Genomic DNA, 22807 nt, shown 5'->3' with positions numbered 1-22807 from the left:
CAGGGACTTCTGGTAAGCCTACAAAAATACATCATCCCTGCGGTACTCTGCAGTACTCTGCGGTATTTACCACGCAGTTCAATTAACATTTGACCTTTTGGAGAGTTATATTAGAAGAAGAACTTGTCTGATAGAACCTTAATTTACTCTGTCACAAACAGTGAGCTGGCCTGGTCTGTGAGGGCCAGAGAGCATTATGGGTACTGTAGTTCCCAGACTTCATCTAAGGCAGACAAGTGAATGACACAAAAGACCGCATTTCCCATACTGCACCCTGTTTGGCACCCTTTAGCGTAATCTCCTTCTCTGGCAACATAGAGGGTCTTAAGCACACAGCCATATGTTTCATATACAACATGAAATACAGTCAGTATATATATTATTATAATTTCTGACAAATACAGGCTTATATTTTACTTTTCATATATTTCTAATTTTTAATTTAATCATGTTTTTAACTTAATGGGAGATTAAAAAAAAAAGCATCTGCTTTTGTACAAATGATCAAATAAAATCTCCCTTCATACGAATACATTTTAGGGAAAAACCATGATGTCAAACATCGATGTATCATCCAGCCATGCATGTTAAATCCATAGCTGTAGTTTGGCGCCCCCTGCTGGAACACTGTCACCCACAGTCAGAGGTTAAACACTGTAAAAGCTTTCCCAGGCTGGTAGAAAACTGAGGTAAGACGAGATTTATTTTTAGTTATGATGGTTAATTCAAGTTTGCAAAAATGCTCGTCGTCCACATACTGGAGCAACCAAACTTCTTCAATAATCTTTACAAATACACCGAAACTTCTTTTATGGCCAAATAACTTCTGGATTGGGGCTTTAAATCTGAACAAATCCCCCTCCTGCGCGTATATATATATATATATTTTAACCATAAACACATTGACACTCATCTATTGCACTGGTCATGCATGCCTGTCTAAGACACAGAAACTGCACCATATCAATGCTAACAACTTCTGCTTCCAACACCTCAACAACACCTCATGGCTTGTAATATGTCAACAAGCAAAACAATGGTACAAGTGCTTTTTGTGCGCTAAACAAGGTGGTGTGAGACTAAATCTGATTTTTTGGGATGTACTAAAAGGACTCCTCCCATTCTTCTTCAAACCCTGAACTGTCCCTTCATGAACATCGCAGCTAGCGTACTTGAGTGTATAGCGTTAGCATGGAGAGCTAACCCCCTGTGTTGAATTCTCAGGCACTGTTCCCCCTCGCGTCTGGTCCCTGAACCGTGTCCGTCACTGTGATTCACAACGCAAAGTCAAACGTACACAACGCAACCAGCGCTTCACGTGTCCTCTCGTCAACAAGGATGGCGATGAAGAACTACAAACATGTCCTCCCTTGCTTCGGCAGTGGGCGACTCCTGATCCGCCGACTACGAAGGGACAACGGGGACGTTTTCACCAGCATGCTGTCACTTTTCCAGAGCAGACAGTTTTGCAGCAGTCGGAAGAGGAAAACTGCACGCGCCCGTCTACCTGCGAGGGAAGTGGATGTGAAAGTAGCACAGACTGAGTAAATTCCGCTTCCCCACTCTCGCTAATCTCCTCCTGGCCAGGCGGCCATTTTGATACACCTGCACCTGCCCTCCTCCTCTCCTCCTACTCCCCCTCACCATTGCCCCCCTGTGGCTGGCAGCGGGGTAGCGCACCACCGTCCTCGGCCTCCTCACACCACCGTGCTGATGCGGCTGACGGGCTTGGATTTGGGCCCCGGCCCCGACGGCCCGCCCGCCGCCCCCGGGTGCGGGGAGAGCGGGGCGGAGGACGGGGGAGGTAAGGGCGAGTGCGGCGGGGGCGGGGGTATGGTGGTGAGTGGGGGGTACTGCGGCGCGTAGGGCTGCTGCGGCGTCTGGGTGACGAGGCGCGCCGAGGGCGTCTGGGGCGGCACGGAGAAGATGAAGTGGGTGCTGGAGGGTGAGGGGCTGAGCGGGGAGTGTGCGTGCGCGCCGTGGTTGTGTGTGTGAGCGTGCGGGTGGGGCTGTGAGTGCGAGACGGTCAGCGGGAGCTTGCGCCCCCCCCCCCGCGCCGTGCGAGTGGTAGAGTCCGTGCGGGGTGGCGGGGGGCACGGGGGAGTGCGGCGACAGCGGCGGGGGTGTGGTGAAACCCGACGGCGCGTTGCTGTAGCGCGGGTGCTGCGCCCTCTGATGGCCGAGAGAGGGAGCGCAGGCAGGCGCGCCCTGGCGCCCCGGGGGCAGCCGGGGCGCGGAGGCCCTGTGCGTCAGGGCGCGGTGCGGCGGCGGCGGCGGCGCGCCGCTCTGCGCGTGGTAGCGGTGATGGTGATGGTAGGGAGGGGGCGGGGTCTGCTGCGGCTGCCCAGTGACTCCTCCTCCTCCACTGTTGCCGTGGCAGTACTGGGCATGCAGCGCCTGCAGCTTGGACGGCCCCCCGCCGGAGTCCGAACCCTGGCTGAGGTTGGCCAAGGGTGAGGGGCAGGGCGAGGAGGGGGGCGGCGCGGGCGGCGCGGGGGCCGGGTAGTGCGGGGGCGACGCGATCATAAGGGGACTGGGCGGGCCCTGCTGCGGCGAGGATGACATCATCATCAGGGGACCAGGGACCTTGCCTCTGCGGCTGCCGAAGAAGTTCCCCAGGAAACCCGCCCCCGCGCCCGCCGTCCCTCCTCCTCCACCAGCCCCTCCCCCGCTGGCGAGGGGGGAGCCGGACGCCCCCCCCTGGGTGTGACAGAGCCCCGGCCCACCCCCCACCCCTGTACCGGGGCTCTGAGCGGGGCGGTGCGGCCGGTACGCTGCCGGAGAGCTTGGCTCCATCATGCCGCTGTAGGGGAGAGGCACGGCGGCCTGCAGGGGGCGCTGCTGGTGGGGATGAGGACTGCTAATGATGGAACCCTGAGAGAGAGAGAGAGAGAGAGGGGGGGGGGGGGGGGGGGTGGGGAGTGGATGAGAGAGAGACGATTATAAATGAGTTTACAGCCTTTGTAAAGTGAATGCAGCAGAAAGAGACGTAAAACATATCGACTTAAAGCATCAGTTCAACACAACAACACAATCTGCAACAACAACAACAACAACAGCAACACAATCTGCAACAACAACAACAACAACAGCAACACAATCTGCAACAACAACAACAGCACACAGCGTGACGGATGCTGTGTTCATGTCATATCGGAGGCAATCTCAGAAGCCATCGTCTTATCGGTCTGATGGCTTGGTTTAGACTCTGGGGGGCGACGTGCGATATTTGTAGTCAGTGGACATCCGGGCCAAGACTTCCTCTCTCTTCCGTGCGCCGGTCATTGTTTACATTGCAACTAGGGCTGCAACTAACGATTATTTTGATAGTCGATTAATCTGTGGATTATTTCTTTGATTAATCGGATAAAAATAAATGCGCGGATTTTATTTCAATAATTTCACGCAAAAACCAAATGCCCCAAATTGACAATATTGGTGCACAAAAGTGCTGCTTGAATAGACCAGAGCTGTCTAAACAATTAGCCTATGACAAATGTAAGTAATAAAAAAAAGTACTAAACTAAATCACTAGTGTTAACATGTTTTGCTACTTAATAAGCTACCTTTAAAGTCGAACTGAACCTGTTCGTCACGTGCATAATGAGTCCGTTTCAGACTGAAAACATAGTTTGTCTAAGATGACAGGTTGAGAGGCGGGTCATAGTATCATGTCGATGATTTTATTTGACAATTCTGGGGACTGGATTGGGCTTTGGCCAATCCTGGCGTGTTCCGCCTCCAAATCGAGTGGGATTCAGTGTGTTGTGGTGTTGTGAAGAGCCTTTTGACGGGAGGAGTGGATGTCGGCAACACGAAGGCAGCTGGCTACCTGCGGGTCGCTGACATGAGCAGAGAGAGCAGAGACTGCAGCACGTCGGCCTGGAATCTCCGAGGTGCGACCCCTGACAACCAAGCTCTCGGATGCGCGCGCCATTATCGCTGCTGTAACGATACGATATCCCTGGAATGAGCGTTTTAACGAGCCAGTTACATTTCTTTGCATTCTTAGAGATGATAGTTTTTGTTTTTTGTTCATGTTTCTAACAATTGGCCAAGTTAGTAGTTAGTTTATGGGATAGGAATTCTGCCAGATGAGAGGCACTAGGCGCCATTTTCGACTTCATTTGGAAGAGAAAATTATTCAGAAATGAAGATTTGATTGACAGCTGCATGTCGTGATAGGATTGGTTGAAATGGGGTAGAAATGTGATAGCACTGGGTGACGTACTGTAACTGTAACTGTAAATTACTGTTATCAATGAAATCTTGAAAAACGAACTTTTGATGTGAAAAAGTGTGAAAAACTAAAGAAATTAGATTGTTGTGATTTGTTTTGCATACATTATTAAATAGGTGCACTGCATACCCAGGTATTTGAACTAAAAGAAAAGAAAAGTCATTCTTGGGTTCAGCTCGACTTTAACAACAGGGGTGTAGTGGTAAATAAATACAGAGGTGGGTAAACTATCCAAGTTGAGGAGTTTAGTTACCCACTTTGTCCAGTCCAAATAAGCTGGATCACGAACAGCAAACACCGGCTATTAGACAGTTTGAAATGAGACGAACTACCTGCCGTGAGGTGAACGTTTCCTCACTTCAAAACACAACGCGCGTGTGTCTAAAGATTTTGTAATGTTGACCAGCTCTTACCTGCTCAGCTGTTGAGCCCCCCCATGGTGGAGTACCAGTCGTCCATGGCTAACGTTACGTTTTGCTTTGTCCTCATTACCGTGGTGCGTCCGTGCCATGCCAAGGTCGATTTGACATAACGTTAGTTTGCAGATAATACGCTTTTTTACTTTTACAAAATGTGATGTGCTCCCATACTTCAGATAAATACAAGTTTTCGCTGTCTCCGCCATGTTAGTGCCATGGTCCTGCTGCACTCGTCTCCATGGAGACAACACGTGACGCAGTCAGTCCGCGACCGCGACACAGGAAGTAGGCAGCTTTGCACGACAGACAGGACTCTGGGACCCAACGAATCGATCATGCAATTCGTCGCCAACAAATTTAATAATCGATTTTTAGCGATTAGTTGTTGCAGCCCTAAATGCAACTTGAGACACGGGAATAGAGTTGGAGTTGAGAGACAACATCCACGACCCGATTGACGGGCGAGTGCCTCAGTGGTTAGCACTGACACCTCACAGCAAGAAGGCCGTGGGTTTGAATCTCCACCGCGGTCCTTTCTGTGTGGAGTTCTCCCCGTGTTTGTGTGGGTTTCCTCCCACAGTCTAAAGACATGCTATATTTGTGTAGTATCGCAAATATATAATGTGGGGAGTAGATGTAGTATAGCGATGATGCTATGTAAAGCCCTTTTATGTGGTGTGTAGATGTACTATAGCAGGGGTGGCCAAACTACGGCCCGTGGGCCAACTGTGGCCCGCTGCCCGTTTTTAAGTGGCCCGCCATGAATTTAGATTTTTTTTTTTTGCTAAAAACGTTTTTCCGTTTTTCTGTTTCAAAGTTTAAAACGAAAACGAAAACGAAAACGAAAACGGGGGAAAAAACAGAAAAACAAAAACATTAAGAAAAAGAAACTGAAAGACAAAAACAAAAACAAAAAAATGGATTCCCCCATTTCGTTTTTTAAATTTAAAACCATTGAAAATGGGTTATACTTGGGCACCCTGACATGGTCTATTTATAAAAAAAAATAAAAAAAAAATGAATTAATGTTTAATACTAATGTTATATTAAATTAGCTCTGTCTTAACCTGTTGGCACAGGAAAAGAAAATTTGATAACATACAGAAATACCCATTGTAATAGGTGAGCGCATCAATAAACGATGTGTCATATATTTATTTAGGTAGAAATTAAATTTTTGATGGCACAGACGGCCATGCAAACATCACCAGAACGTCCATCACAGTGACAGTGAAGGAATGGATGAATTTTCGCTCATCAGACATGAGATGAAATAATGAGGCCATTTACACCTGGCGCTAACATGCATTTTTTCTGTGATCAGATTGCAATCAGATTGTCTTTTATTACTTGAAAGTACAGGTGTAAACACATGTAAACACCCCCAAAACACATTGAAGAAGGATTGCAATCTGATCGGCCAAACCACCTCCGGAGGTGGTCAGGGATGCATTGTGTACACATTGAACACGTGTAAATGCAATGTGTCCTCTAAATCTGGATACAGCAACTTTATGCGGATTGAGAGGACAACCATTTGTGCCATCAGATTGCAATCAGATTGCAATCTGATGAACCAGACCAACACAGGCTCAACCGCTCTTGTGACATGCTTCAGACCTGAAAGCCCTGTCCTGTCTTGTCTGAGGTGAAATGCAAATTAACTAGAGTCACATTATCAAATATGTCAGCTCCACTGCCAAAACCCAGACCCAAGCCTACACAGACAGTCAGTTAATATGAACCAGACCCCAGCCTACACAGACAGTCAGTTAATATGAACCAGACCCCAGCCTACACAGACAGTCAGTTAATATGAACCAGACCCCAGCCTACACAGACAGTCAGTAAATATGAACCAGACCCCAGCCTACACAGACAGTCAGTTAATATGAACCAGACCCCAGCCTACACAGACAGTCAGTTAATATGAACCAGACCCCAGCCTACACAGACAGTCAGTTAATATGAACCAGACCCCAGCCTACACAGACAGTCAGTTAATATGAACCAGACCCCAGCCTACACAGACAGTCAGTTAATATGAACCAGACCCCAGCCTACACAGACAGTCAGTTAATATGAACCAGACCCCAGCCTACACAGACAGTCAGTTAATATGAACCAGACCCCAGCCTACACAGACAGTCAGTTAATATGAACCAGACCCCAGCCTACACAGACAGTCAGTTAATATGAACCAGACCCCAGCCTACACAGACAGTCAGTTAATATGAACCAGACCCCAGCCTACACAGACAGTCAGTTAATATGAACCAGACCCCAGCCTACACAGACAGTCAGTTAATATGAACCAGACCCCAGCCTACACAGACAGTCAGTTAATATGAACCAGACCCAAGCTTACACAGACAGTCAGTTAATATGAACCAGACCCCAGCCTACACAGACAGTCAGTTAATATGAACCAGACCCCAGCCTACACAGACAGTCAGTTAATATGAACCAGACCCCAGCCTACACAGACAGTCAGTTAATATGAACCAGACCCCAGCCTACACAGACAGTCAGTTAATATGAACCAGACCCCAGCCTACACAGACAGTCAGTTAATATGAACCAGACCCCAGCCTACACAGACAGTCAGTTAATATGAACCAGACCCAAGCTTACACAGACAGTCAGTTAATATGAACCAGACCCCAGCCTACACAGACAGTCAGTTAATATGAACCAGACCCCAGCCTACACAGACAGTCAGTTAATATGAACCAGACCCCAGCCTACACAGACAGTCAGTTAATATGAACCAGACCCCAGCCTACACAGACAGTCAGTTAATATGAACCAGACCCCAGCCTACACAGACAGTCAGTTAATATGAACCAGACCCCAGCCTACACAGACAGTCAGTTAATATGAACCAGACCCCAGCCTACACAGACAGTCAGTTAATATGAACCAGACCCCAGCCTACACAGACAGTCAGTTAATATGAACCAGACCCCAGCCTACACAGACAGTCAGTTAATATGAACCAGACCCCAGCCTACACAGACAGTCAGTTAATATGAACCAGACCGACACAGACTCAACACCACTTGTGACATGCTGTGGCAGGGGGTCGGGAGGTCGTGCATGCTTGAAGCCCCGCCCCCCCCAGACTTACTTCGATGGTACTGTCCAATGAGCCGACGCTGTTCCTACGACCTCGTTTCCCTGTTACCCAATCAGAATGAGGCAGGGTTAAGAGCGCACGGGTGAGTAAACGCTGACAGCGTGACTAAACCAGACTGCGTTCAGATTTGCCCAAAACATTAAAATGGAACAACAGAAGAGTAGAGCTTCATTTTGACACTACATATCAGAAAAATAAGAGGAGCGCTTGATATATCTAATCTGAGTGATATGTGCCTGGCATAATAAATTAAGCACACCCCAAATACATATTTTAAAATCCATAAGCTTTGAAACAGAATGGCCCCTTCTATTTTATTTGATATGGTATTTTCTGCAGCTGTCCAGCAGAGGGAGGCAGAGCATCACAATCTGTTCAGAGCTCTTCAGCCAGCCCTCTTACAATACCATTTCATCATTTGATGACTGTTTTATTGGTTGCAAAAGACTATATTGGGTTATCCACAGTCAAAGACTTGCAATAAATGTCCTCTTTACAGACTCCCAACCAAGTTGCATCGCATCAGAGAAAATCATCACCATTTTTATGATGATGTATTATTATTATTTTAAAGGGTAAAAACACATCTAAATTATATATATATTTTTTTACAGATTGATACTCTTGCAGTGAGGTGAGTACCTTCAATCCCTATCGATCACTCTTATAGTAACCAGCCTGTTCCCCTCCTCTCTCTCTCCTCCTCTTTCACCCTCTCTCTCTCTCTACCTCCCTCCCCCTGGTGCTCCTGCTAGCACCATCTATCTCATCACCTAAGCAGCGGCACCTGGAGCTATTTACCTGTGGGCTTATCGTGCGTTCCTTTATCACAAAATAACTGGGATGTGGAGGCTAAATGACGTCACATCCGTTTTGTTAGCGTTCCATTTGCAGAAAAGTTGAGCTGGGAAGTTCACTGTTCACTGGTCAGATCCAGTCGCTAGCCAGGCTAGCCATTGTTAGCAATAACAGTTGATAACAAGGCATTTCGTGGCATTTTGCGCATACAAACACTGCAGCCTCATGTCCACACAGATATAAGTAGGCCGTGCTGTGTGTACAGCTGATTTAATGAGACACAAACAAGACAGAAGTGCTAAACAACATTACTACGATTAGAACTATTGTTGTTGCGCGGAGCAGCCATCTTGGATTTTTGAGGTCCGGGCTGCTGACGCTCCTACGAGTTTGGAATGGGAAATACCAGCTCTGGTGACGTCACCGTCCCAGCTCATGAACTTTGAACCGTAAGATTACCAGTTCCCAGTTAGAAAGGAATGCACGATTATTACATGGGGACTGGAGACACAGCTGACTGACAGCAGCGCCTGGGGAGGAACTTTTCTCCCCACTGATTTCTTTTCCCCCGGATTTCTTTTTGTTATTTTCGTTCTGGACTGGAGATCTTGGTGGTCCAGTTTTCACTTTCCTTTATAACTTAGCTTTTCCCTTGTTTTGTTCAGTTAGGGGCGGCCAGTTCTCTCACGCCTCTGTTGTTCAGTTGGGCCAGACCTCCAGGCCCTTGTGGTTGACTTGAGTATGGTTTTTGTAATAAAGACATTTTCCTTTGGCACAACGTTGTGAGGCGTCGTTTAATATGTGTCCTCTAGCCCCATTGTGTCTCCCTCGCCCATCGACTTTGCCTCCGGGACTCAGTCACATAGCGTTACCATCCATGGTGTGTGAGGGTGCAGGGGGCATACCGTAAAATACCAATTATTAGCCCGGGCGTTAATTGACAAAATATGTAGCCAGACCCCGCGTCAATATGGGACCTGCGGCAGTTTGGGACCTGCTTTAATTATTTTTGTACAAAAATATTGCTCAGAAAAGATTGTAAATAGTATGAAATTGTTCATTTAAACCATTTATTTTAATGAGTTGGCTACAGCCCTCCACACGATTGCTTGTCTATGGGGAGAGCCGCGCCTCCCTCTCAGCGCAGCAGAGCACATTGCATGCCAGTTCTGGCCTGTACATGAAATCAAATAAAATTTGAGCTGAACTGTGACCTACCGGTATTTACCACTAAACTTTCTCCGCTGAAGGTGAGAGAACATGATCATCATGTGAGCAGATTATTTGTTGCATGCGCTGCCTCCTCCGCTGGCTGCATGCGCTGCCCCCTCCGCTGCAGTGTGCGGTGAAATACCAATTAGAAGCCGACTTCTATGCCCGCTGGCAGGGAAACATACCTCAAAGGCACATTTCTCAAAATAATTATTACACCAGAGATGTCGGTTTTAGTGTATAAAAATCTTCAGGAAATGCCTACACAATTTTCAGAATCATCAGATGTTGACGGAAAACGAATTTTGATCAGCAAGTTTTTCGTGCATGTGTTTTTTTTCCTCGTTGTTCCCGTTTCCTCGTTGTTCGTCTTCTTCATCCGATTTTCCTTCTTCGTTGTGTTTGGGAGATGCATTCAACAGGATGTCACAAAGGTAAAAAGAAAACATTGAAAAAACTAACCGGGCGTCAAATTGGGACCTGCTTTTATGTACAAAATATGTATCCAGACCCCGCTTATATATGGGACCCGCGGCAATTTGGAAGTCGGCTTCTAATTGGTATTTTACGGTAACACTGTTTCTTATTTTCCCAAGTCCTATCACAAATGTGAAGATGATTCTCGTGCTCTTACTTACGAATGCCAGTAGTTTAAGCGGGGGTGTTACAATTATATTCTATTGTGAACGAACCATCCAGTATTTCAACAGCCAGCCAGTGTTTGAAATTAAAGTCGAGGTGAACCCGTTCGTCATGTGCATCTGAGTCCGTTTCAGACTGAAAACAAATCGAGAGGCGGACCATATACGGTAGTGATGCGCGGGCCGCAGTTATAACCGCGCTGACCGCGGATATCCCGCCCCGCAGGCGGGCCGGATCATAAAAATAAACATTCTGATTAATAGCGGATGGGTTGCGGGCGGTTGAAACGATGTATCATTAATGAGGAAAGATAATATTAATTACGTTCTCTAGTCTATGAACGTATTTTAAGCTACATTTTTCGTCAGGCACATTCTTAGTCGCCTATTGTAGATCCCCCAAAGGACCCACGGTCGTAAACCAAACAATACAGCCATGTGCTAGGCTCCACTCGTCCATATATGGTCAATGATGTCACCCTCAAAAAGGAGACTCCGCTGAAGACGTGTTTGAAGAGAAGACGCGTTCGTATTTTCCCATACAATGAGGCAATCAAGTAAACTAAACCTAAAGCTATAGCGTTAGCCGAGTAAACTACATGAGGGCAAGTGGTGCACTGGACATAATACAGCATGGAAGTTTATTTGGAGTCTTGGACTGCAGCGATCGCACCAACGGCAGCAGAAACCGTAAGTTCGCTCATTTTATAGCGTTTTATAGCGTTTATAGCGTCGGGTGCATGGCGGGCGCGGATCTATAAATAGTATGAAATAATTTGCTCGGATTTATGGCGGGCGGACGGTTCATGCATACACGCGGATTAGGATGGCATAAAAGCTCATCCACGCATCTCTAATATACGGTGTCGATGATTTGATTTGACAATTCTGTCGACTGGCTTTGGCATTGGTCAATCATGGCGTGTTCCACCCCCAAATCGAGTGGGATTCAGCCTGTTGTCGTGCTACGCGAGTGGGATCCGCAGAGTACCAGGCAGCCAGCTGCTTCGTGCGGAGCGAGCGGACAATCCGATGCATGGGTGCTGCCCGCCCGCCTGGAATCTCCTCTCCTCTCTCTCCTCCTCTCTCTCCTCTCCTCTCTCTCCTCTCCTCTCCTCTCTCTCCTCTCTCTCCTCTCTCTCCTCATGGGACATGGGAAGGATGTCATCCTTCCCATGTCTCTGTTTGACTCTGAGGAAGACACGTTTAGTGTCGAAACGTTAATCATTATTTGTTGCACCTATTAAATTTGCTAAAATTGACTGTTTGCTCCAGATCTCATCTCTCATTTTGAACCAATATGTATCATTGGGCCAAATTTCAGGTCTCTGCGATGTACCAACTCAAATTGGAAATTGCGTCGTGGCAGAAGAAGGGGAATAATAATAATAATAATAATAATAAACCAGAGTAAAAACAAGAGGGTTTCCAGCTCCTTGAACCCCGAATTAATCAGACAACTTGCAGTCACACGGATACGGCGGCGCAGTGACCAATAAATCCAGCGCACCTGGGAAACAAAACACGTCATGAAACACTCAAACTCCCAAGGTTCCTGTCGGCACGGGGCCGCCTCTCCTCTCCTAAATTCGACACCTGGCTGTGGAAATACTGGATTTAAACGGTTGTTTCACAGCGGAATATCATCTCAACACCACCCACTGAACTACTGACATCCGTATCAGCATGAGAATACCTTCAAATTTGTGATCCGACTTGGGAAACGTGTCAACAGTTTTATAGCCCCTGCAGCTCACACCACAGAGTCTCAGAGCCAAAGTGAAACAAAATAGGCCTAGGTCTCCTCTTGAGCCTGGCACTGTAACAATCACCTACATTACAAATAACCAGAGTTGGGCAAGTTACTGAAAATGTATAATTAGTTACAGTTACTAGTTACTTCTCTCAAAAAGTAATTTAATGACTTTAAAGTTACTAGTTACTCCAAAGTAATTAGTTACTAGGGGAAGTAACCTTTGCGTTACTTTTAAAAGTCCGCTTCGATTGTCTTACAGTGTGGCATTGAACATTCGCTTATTGGGGAGGCTTATAGCCTACCCAAGGTCATTAGCCTCTGGGGCTTATAGCCTACCCAAGGTCATTAGCCTCTGGGGCTTATAGCCTACCCAAGGCCATTAGCCTCTGGGGCTCTCTGGCTGCAGGATCAGAAACCGGATAATCCTCTGAAGTTGTCAGTTATTTTCATGTCCTATAAAGTAACTAGTAACTAGCCCAGTTACTATTTTAGTAACTGTAACTGAGTTACCAAATATGAAAAGTAATTAGTTAGATTAGTAGTTACTGCGAAAAGTAGTTAAGTTACAGTCATAACTCAATAACTGACGTGCTAAGAAAAGAGGTAAGAGCTGTGGGAAAAACATAGATCATACATTAGTCAAACTTTTGGAATTGAACAAATAAATCTCAGGACTCCACAGTCCTCATTTGTATGCTTATATCTACAGGGTACTTATGCTCACCTGTGTCAGAGAGGTCCCGTAGCGAGGAGCTGAGCGCCGTGCGTTTGAGTCCGTCCAGCGAGGCGTACGTGTCGTCCAGGCTGGGCCTTCCCAAGGTGCCGTTCACCACCTCGCCCTTCGCCCCCCCGCCCGGCCCGGAGCCAGCACTGGCCCCGCCCCCTCCTCCCGTTAACAGGCCGGGACGCATCACTCCTTTCTGCTTCTCGAGCTCCGCTGGAGGGAGGAGAGAGGAGAGAGAGGAGAGAGAGGAGAGGAGAGGAGAGGAGAGGAGAGGGGAGGAGAGGAGAGGAGAGAGAGGAGAGGAGAGAGGAGAGAGAGGGGAGGAGAGGAGAGAGAGGAGAGGAGAGGAGAGAGAGGAGAGGAGAGAGGAAGGAGAGAGGAAGGAGGATATGAGAGAGGGATGAAAGAGGAGATGAGAGGAAGGAGAGAGGAGAGAGGATGACAGTCATTATCCATGATAAAATGTGATAGATCAGAAGGGAGACAGGAGGGACAGAGGGGATGAAATATGTGAAGTCATATAATGGAGTTGGAATGCTCACACTAATTAGTGAATGTAATGCTAATAGATAATAGTTAATTCAAACATTAGTTCATATTAGGGATGCACAATATATATCAGTGCTGATAAATTATCGCAGATAATGGGACATTTATATATATATATATATATAATATATATATTTTTTTTTTCTCTTTTTTTTTTCTTTTTTTCCGATTTTTTATCCCATTTTTATCCCCTGTTAGTGCTAATTTTAATTTATTTATCCTGGTTGCTGCTCCACCCTCTGCCGATCTGGGGAGAGGCGAAACTGGCTCCATGCTTCCTCCGAGACATGGGCAGTTAGCCAGCCGCTTCTTTTCACCTGACAGGGAAAGCTTCACCGGTAGGACATAGCACATGGGAGGTTCACGCTATTCCAACCAGTTCCCCTCCCTCCGAACAAGCGCCCTTAACGACCAGAGGAGGCACCACTTCAGCGACCAGCATATTGCATGTTTTGGTGTGGGGTTCCTATATGAAGGAAACCCCCAGTGGGCACGGGGAGAACATGCAAACTCCACACAGAAAGGCCCTTTTGACGACCCCACCCGGGCGGCGGGCACTTGAGGACATGCGGACAGGCACACAGCGCTCACAGCATCCCAGGTGGGAATCGAACCCAGGACCTTCGAGCTGTGAGGCGACAGCGCTTACCACTGCACCACCGTACCCCCCTTTAATCATCATTATCATGATTGGTTTCCCAAATCGGATTTGCGAGTGTGTCCAGATACAATGAGCCGACATACAATGTTTCTGGCAGTGTTTGCATGTCTGCTCTCTGCTCTTCAAGTCCCCGCCTCCTGCGAAAGACACTCTCAAATCTGATTTGGGTGATCAGAGCGTCCACACTGAAGTCACATCAGTCGAAAGCAGATTGGAAACTACCTCCATATGTGGTTTGGGACAAGTGACACAAATCAGACTTGGAGCGTCCAGACTCATAAAACCAATCTGGATAGAATCATTAAGAGGTCATTAAAGTTCACAAATCAGATTTGGCCTCCTAGTCTGAACATGGCCTTAAAGAGCTGTTTGGTCACAGCTAATAAATTAACATTTGAAGAGTCAGAACTGTTCTTTGTTTTTGTTGTCTTCACTACAGTACATCTCAGCCTTTCTTACCCTCAGGTGAGGTCTATAACTGCAGGTTATGGACTTCTTCTTAACACATTCACTGCCAATGACGTGTTTTTACGTAAAAAAAAATCGTTTTTTTTTTTTTGACGGTGGGACGTTGATCTAACCCTTTTACGTCTCCTATACCAGAATTGGAGGTATTGAATGTGTATAATCTATTTTACCGACCCACTGAGTGGCGACATGTCTCTCCACAGTAGAAAGAGGCGAGCCAAAACTGGAGGGAAAAGCGCGAGGAAGCCGTTCTCATACTGTAAAATGGATGGCGAAAACGCTTTCACTTTCGCGCTGACGCACAGCGGTGGCTACGGTGGGGGGTTCCAAGAATAGACTGGATGCACACTTTGAAACACGCACCATAAATAAGCCCAGAATCGCAAGAGCTTCATCAGAGCTCTCAACCGGACCGCCAAGAAACGAGCGAAACCCATCCAGCGAGCCCCATCCAGACTGCCAGGCAGCAGCCATGCAGGCAGCAGCAACTCGTTTGTCACAGACCCGCTGCAGAGCCAAGGAGGGCGGAGGAGAACGCCCACGGAGGGAGGAGTTGGAAGCAGAGGGGGGTTTCCTGCTGTTATGGAGGAAATTACTGTTCAAAACTATTGTTTAGATGTCTGACGTCTTACTGATGCCAAAAATGAATGGTTAAAGTGACTGTTCTATCGAATTTCACAAAAAGCCGTTTATCTCTGAATAATTTTTCAGACGCTGAAACCATGCTGTATTCAACTGCTAATGCTTACATAACTACTAACTCTACAAACTAACTCTTTTAGACAGAGAAAGCACACATTCTATTAGTTCTTTTGAGATATTGTGTGTTCACAAAATCTTAGCAGAAAATAATCCTCGGGTCTTGAAAGATAAGCCAGAATCCTCAAAAAAACCCTCTGGCAGAAGCTACCTACAGTAAAAAAAAAAACGGCTGGCAGTGAATGTGTTAAAATACAAAAATGGGAATGATCAGTTATCCTATCGGGGGCGGCATGAAACAAATCTATATTGTGCATCCCTATAGTTATGTAACATTGATAAGCTAAATCGTGCACTTACACTCCACCCTGTATTTCTCCATCTCCGTGACCTCTGCGATGCTCTCTCGGAGGTCAGAGGTGAAGCGGGCGCGGTCCTGCTGGCTGGGCGCCGTGAACACGATCAGCACCTTCCTCTCTCCTCCTGGGTTCGCCGCCGTTAGCCGGATGCCGTGAGGATAGTCTGGACGGGCGCACAGAGAGGCTACAGGTCACACATGATGTCACAGGTCACAGGTCACACATGATGTCACATGTCACAGGTCACACATGATGTCACAGGTCACACATGATGTCACAGGTCACATGTCACAGGTCACATGTCACACATGATGTGCTGGATTTTTAAACAGTGTGGTGCTTCTTTTCTTAATGAATTTACATTTTGCCCCCACGCCCCCAAATACAAATAAAACAAAACTCAGTCATCAACTCAACAACCACTCACATGAATACATGCACAAATACACATGCATGGGCGCATGAACACACATGCGCACGCACGCACACACACCAACACACCAACACGCAGATACACAAACACACACACACACACACACACACACACACACACACACACACCTGGCGTGCACACACACACACACACACACACACACACACACACACACAGACACACACACACACACACACAGATACACATACAGATATACATACAGATGCATGCACACACACACACACCCATAATACTCAGACACTACTCAACTCAACCACCCACATGAATACATGTACACACACACACACACACACACACACACACACACACACACACACACACACACTCCATGTGCGATTGTGCTGGTGAGTCATATGGCACAATCTGCCCTAGTCCCAGTCATCATCACAGTTTGCCAAGTCCCATTTAGCTCCAACCAAACAACCAACAGACACCACCAACACCACCTCCAACAACAACAACCACAACAACAACCACAACAACAACAACAACAACAACAACACCATCACAACAACATTACCAACAAACAACAAGCGGTTTCAGCTTGAGCTCCTTCTCCCACAGAAGGTGGAGCAACACAACTGAGATAATGAGGCAATGTTGCAATGCAATAGAGACGAGTAGAGAAGAGATGACTCAAACAACTCAAGTTTACACACAAGAGCTTGAAGCTCCAACAGCAGTCATTACTCTCCCCCCAAATATATGTGTGTATGTGTATGTATATATATATATATATATATATATATACATACAGTATATACATACAGTATATATGTATATATATATAATATATATAATATATGTGTATGTGTGTATATATATATATATATATATATATATATATATATATATATATATATATATATATATATATATATATATATATATATACTGTATGTATATACTGTATGTATATATATATATATATATATATATATATATATATATATATATATATATATATATATATATGTATACATACAGTATATTAGGGCTGTCACTTTTTCCCAAAATAAAATTCGAACGAACTTTAATTGCCCGAAATTCGTTCGAATATATTCAAAGTTTTTTGGTAAAAAAAAAAAAAAAAAAAAAAAAAAAAAATCCAGTCCAGCAGCCTGTTGCACCAGCTGAACGTAAGTTCTGTCTTAAGTTAGGGTGTAAAGTCCACACTAACTGCTACGTTCAAACTAGTTAGTTTGACACTAAAGTTGTGTCTTTGTTTGGTTGCACCACGGAGACGTAAGGTACATCTTAACTAGTAGACCCTAAAGTCCATACTAACCAAAATAGTGTCGCAGACAATGACGTGTACAGTATCTGTGACCAATCAGTGAAAAGCACGGTGGAAACGGTGTTTATTTACGGTTGTTTAAGTAAGTGGAGTGAAAACAGGACATGTTGCCCACCGCAAATTAGTGCTTTCATATTTCATCAACACTAATCAAATGAGAACGTTATTGAGTAACGTTCGTTTAGGTTCATATTACTGTTAACGTTTATCTGTGAGCTCTTCATCAGTATTGTAGGCTAATTTACCACCATCCTGCCTCACTAAATTGTTGCGGTTATTTTAATTTGTATGCAGTGCTGCAGCTTGTGGGAAACAAAAGCGTGAGTCATAAATATCAAAGGGTGTAATTTATCACGGAGAGCGCGTTGCGGACGCAAAACAACGATGCGCCACGGTGCCAAGTTGCAATCCGTGCCAACTGCTATTTTACGGAGGACTTTACACCTAGTAAGACGTAGGTGTACATTTTAAGTTCTAACTTATGCCTACGTTCTAACTATTTCACTTGGTGCAACCCAAATATTTTTAGTAGTGCGTAAACTCGGACTTAGTGAGACTTTAAGTTCAAACTAGCTTACGTTTCAACTTACGCACAGCTGGTGCAACCCACTGCAGGCCACCGGGCATCAGCCCGACGTGTTAGCTTGGACGCTCACAGTCACAACACTGCCTCACAAACTTGGCTGCATCCAACTCGAGACAACTTTTCAGACCCTGGAGACAATCTTTCTCAGAAGAGACTAACGCGACAAATCTGGAGACTTTTTCTGACATGGGATTAACATTACCAGCAAGCAGCAGTTGGTTAATTTTGGTTCATTAACACGTTCACTGCCAACGACGTGTAAACACGTTTTCAGAATCCAGCTGTTGACTGCCAACGACGTGTTAACACGTCAAACTGTTTTTTCAGTGGTTTCCACTAGGTGAGGCCCTTGGGCAATATGTGAATGTGGATCCGACCTCTCCCGCTGCCCCGGAAGTACTCTAACAAAGATTTCTATATAAGGAAGGCGGGCTCTTTGATCAGCGTGGGTAGTAGGTAAGTTTGAGATACAGAGCGAGACATAGCATTACATAGCGATTTATAGATAGAGAATTTCAGCAATTTAGAGTCAGATTTAGAGCGAGTTGGTTAGCGTAGTTGATTTAGTTTGTTAGTTGTTAGTACAGTAGTAGTGTTTAGTATAGTCTTTATAGTAGACTTTGTTTAGATAGATAGTTAGCGCGTAGTTACAGTTCATTGTAGTTAGCTTAGCCTTAGCGTCAGTTCATTTTAGTATTAGTATTTAGCGTTTATTCTAGTTCAGTTTGATCGAGTTGGTAGCCGGTAGATTAGCCTTATTTCAGTTCAGTTTGATCTAGTCGTAGCAGTAGTTGTTTTATTTCAGTTTAGTTTAGTTAGTATTTTCAGTTTTAGTTTAGTTGGGAGTGGGTGGTGTTTGTGTTTGTGCCATGCCGGCCAAACGCAAGCGGTCTTCGGCGGCTGCACGCAAGCGATCGGCGGATCAGAGATCACTGCTGGATTTCTTTTCCGTCCGAAACGAGCTTGTGCCGGAGACCGATTCCGAGGTCTCGGATGAGGAACGGGGTGAGCCCATGCATGTCGCCGCTGCGGCTGCTGGGCTGACTGAGTCGTCCGAGTCGAGCGACCTCACGTCTTCTCCAGATGCGGAGGATTCTGAGGAAGAATGGGCCCCGTCGAGGAGCGAAGCTCCACAGAGCAGCAGTGGTAAGACGATGTTTGAGATGACTTGTGTAACTTGTGTAAATGTAATTACTATGACTGTACAAAAGCCAGCAGTCAGTCAATTCATTTTACTGAACAACAAGAGACACAACAATCAATAAGGCAGTATGTCTTATCACTATACTGCCTTATTGATTGTTGTCTCTTGTTGTTGTTTTTTTGCACTCAATGCCCTGTTATATTTGTACTATGTTGTAAACGGAGTTCACAGCACAAGAATTTCACACGTGATACTTGTACCATGGAGTGACAATAAAAATCTTGAATCTTGAATTTCAGACTCTGAAGATGAGCCTGGAGCCAGCTGTAGCGCTACAGCATCTGGTGCCACATCCTCTGGTGCCAGGAAAATGGGTAAGATCACTCTTCAGAATCAGGTTTATTTTCACATCACAGGTTCCAGCCAGAATTCCAGAAATTCTAGAACTCCAGAATTCAGTACCACACACATGAAAAACACTATTTTATGGTAATTATGTATTTCTATAATTTGCAGATGGAGCTGGAAGTGGGAAACGTCCCCAGCCTGCAGGTCCTCCTGAGTGGAGTGATGTTGACTGGGAGCCAACCCACATCCCATTCACAGCAGAACCGGGTCCTCATACTGGTGGTGCTCCTGCTCAACCAGTGGACTTTTTCCAGCTCTTCCTGGACGATGAGCTGCTCCAGGCCATTGTAGCACAAACTAATCTGTATGCCCATCAGTGCATCAGTCAGGTGAGCGAGGCTCTGCCACATTCAAGGCTTGGGAGGTGGAAGGACACTGATGTGGCAGAAATCAAGAGCTTCTTGGGACTATACTTCCTCACTGGGATCGTGAAGAAGCCTGAACTGTCCATGTACTGGACCAAAAATGAAGTGTATGCTACCCCCCACTTCAACAAAACCATGTCACGCAACCGCTTTCAACTGCTAACCAGATTCCTCCATTTCTCTGACAATTTTGATGTTGATGGTGCAGACAGGTTGTACAAGGTCCGGCCAGTATTGAACGACCTGTTAGGAAAGTTCAGAGCCATGTTCACACCAGGTCAAGACATCAGTATTGATGAGGGGATGCTCCTGTGGCGTGGGCGGTTGGCCTTCAAGGTGTACAACCCACAGAAACCCATAAAGTATGGGATAAAATCATACATCCTCTGTGACTCCCAGACAGGTTACTGCTACAGCATGAAGCCCTACTGTGGTGAGCGGTCCTCCCTAGGCGAGACGGTGGAGTTCCTCCTCGGGGACTTGGCAGGGCAGGGGTACCATTTATACATGGACAACTACTACAACTCTGTTGGAATGTGTGCACAGCTGCTGGAGTGTCAGACACATGTCTGTGGCACTCTGAGGAAGAACAGGGGCGAGCCACCTGCTACGAAGGTTACCAACCACACAGTGAAGATGGGGGAAACGGTCATGCGCCACAATGGTGGCACCATGGTTCTGGCCTGGCGCGACAAGCGAATCGTGAAAATGGTTTCCACTATGCACGACGACACGATGGAGACGGTGCAGGTCAGGCAGAAAGGCAGCAGAGAGAGGGTCCCACACGCAAAACCCAAGTGCGTTGTGGACTACAACAAGTACATGAATGGGGTCGACAGATTGGACCAGAACATCGCATACTATCCCTTTGCCAGGAAGACATCGAGGTGGCCTTTCAAATTTGTCATGTACATGTTCAAGATGTCTTTTTATAACGCCTTTGTTCTGTACAAAGCTAAACACCCACAGAGAAAGTGTAAAACTTTGATGGCTTTCATCCTGAGTGTTATCTATGCATGGACCAAACCTGTGGTGGAGAGGAGGGGGGGTGGGGGAGGAGGTGGGGGTGGGGGGGAGGGCAGCAGTGACCAACCTGCAACCATGCCCCGGGCACCATACCTGGACCCTCCAAGCAGGCTGGATGTCGATCTAGCGGGCCATGTCATGGCCAAGTATCCAGCCTCACGCAAACAAGCTCACCCAGCAAGGAGGTGTAGGGTTTGTACAAGGAATAATCTTAGACGCGAGACACGCTACTTTTGTGTTATATGTGAGGTCCCATTACACAGGGCTGGCTGCTATGAGGTGTACCACTCAGACAAGTTCTAAGCTCAGTGGCACTGAGTAGGCATGGGTCGTAAAAAAAAAAAAAAAACCTGCCAGGGAGGTTTTGTCTTTGATGCTCTTTGTTTGATTGTTTGCTAGCTAGCAGGAATACATAAAAGCACCTGCCGATTTTCATGTAACTTTGTGGATGGGTGTAACATGGGCCAAGGAAGTACCCATTACATTTTGGAGCAGTTCTGGATTCGGTGTACGAGCCCAAACCGGTTTGATCACAAACTGAAAAAACCTATATATAAAAAAAAAAAAGCTATAAAAAAAAAAAAAGCTGAGTGACCTGTGGTCTGCTCTTGTTTTGTATTTATTTTGACATTTATTTATTTTATTATTGTATTATTCCTCTATTATTGAAAACAACTATTGTTCAGATGTCTGATGTCTCACTGATGCCAAAAATAAATGGTTAAAGTGACTTTTCTGCCTGTTTGATTGAATTTCACAAAACTGCGATTATCTCAGCTTTCTGTCTCAGACGCTGAAACCATGCTGTACTCAACGGCTAATATCTACATAACTACTAACTCTACAAACTAACTATTTTAGACAGAGAAAGTACACATTCTATTAGTACTTTTGAGATATTGTATGTTCACAAAGTCCAAGCAGAAAATAATCCTCGGCTCTTGTAAAATGAGCCAGAATCCTCAAAAAACGGCTTGGCAGAAGCTACCTACAGCAAAAAAAAACGGCTGGCAGTCAATGTGTTAAAAAAAAAAAAAAAAAAAAAATCGAACAGTCAATTTACATATCGAACACGAACCCCTCCCCCACATTCGAAGTTGCATTCGAATTTCGAATGAAAAGTGACAGCCCTACAGTATATATGTATATATATATTACATTACATTACATTACGTCATTTAGCAGACGCTTTTGTCCAAAGCGACTTACAATATCACAATTTGTCAACAGTACAGAAAACCACTATGCAACACAATCAATGACAGCTACGATATTTTGATAGACTAGCACCATGTAGGAAGTAGTTTGAGAAGGAATAAGTAACATGTAGCATTAGTAGTTTTTTTTTCTTTTCTTTTTTACATATATACATATATATGTATACATATATACATATATATGTACACATATATATATATATATATATATGCGTGTGTGTGTGTGTGTGTGTGTGTGTGTGTGTGTGTGTGTGTGTGTGTGTGTGCGTGCGTGCTGCGTGCGTGCGTGCGTGTGTGTGTGTGTGTGTGCGTGCGTGCGTGGATGCGTGCGTGCGTGCGTGTGTGTAGGTCTGCTGACTGGGGTATAAATAGAGTGAGAGAGAGAGAGAGAGAGAGAGAGGGGGGAGACAGACCAAGTGTGAGAGTGAAGGAGAATTTAATGAGTCCAAACAAAGAAATATAGATAAAAAAAGGAGTGAGAGGCCAAGATAGATGGAGGGAGAAGATGAAGGTGAGGGGAGAGAGGGGAGAGAGAGAGAGATTGAGAGAGAGAGAGAGAGAGAGAGAGAGAGAGAGAGAGAGAAGGACTTACGGGAGTTCTGGAAGGTGTGGACTTGCATCTCCACCAGAGGAAACGACTGTCTG

General features: G+C 45.7%; 1 protein-coding gene across 1 annotated transcript in view; it reads right to left on the bottom strand.

The window, feature by feature from the left end:
* Positions 1-1697: 1697 nt before the first annotated feature.
* LOC310795032 (IQ motif and SEC7 domain-containing protein 2-like) overlaps positions 1698-22807 on the bottom strand; it is a gene marked incomplete at both ends in the record, with an annotated part of 280546 nt that continues 259436 nt past the window's right edge. Inside the window, 6 exon segments of the mRNA XM_083657052.1 lie at positions 1698-2055; positions 2057-2874; positions 7790-7839; positions 12930-13142; positions 15667-15828; positions 22755-22807. The exon segment at positions 22755-22807 is cut by the window's right edge and continues 47 nt beyond it. Of these exon segments, the coding sequence (XP_083513178.1) occupies positions 1698-2055; positions 2057-2874; positions 7790-7839; positions 12930-13142; positions 15667-15828; positions 22755-22807 (1654 nt within the window).

This window comes from Poromitra crassiceps (genome assembly GCF_964638095.1).
Source record: "Poromitra crassiceps genome assembly, chromosome: 20".
Classification (NCBI taxonomy): Eukaryota; Metazoa; Chordata; class Actinopteri; order Beryciformes; family Melamphaidae; genus Poromitra; species Poromitra crassiceps.
The sequence above is the reverse complement of the archived record's forward strand: the minus strand, read 5'-3'. Positions and strand labels throughout refer to the sequence as shown.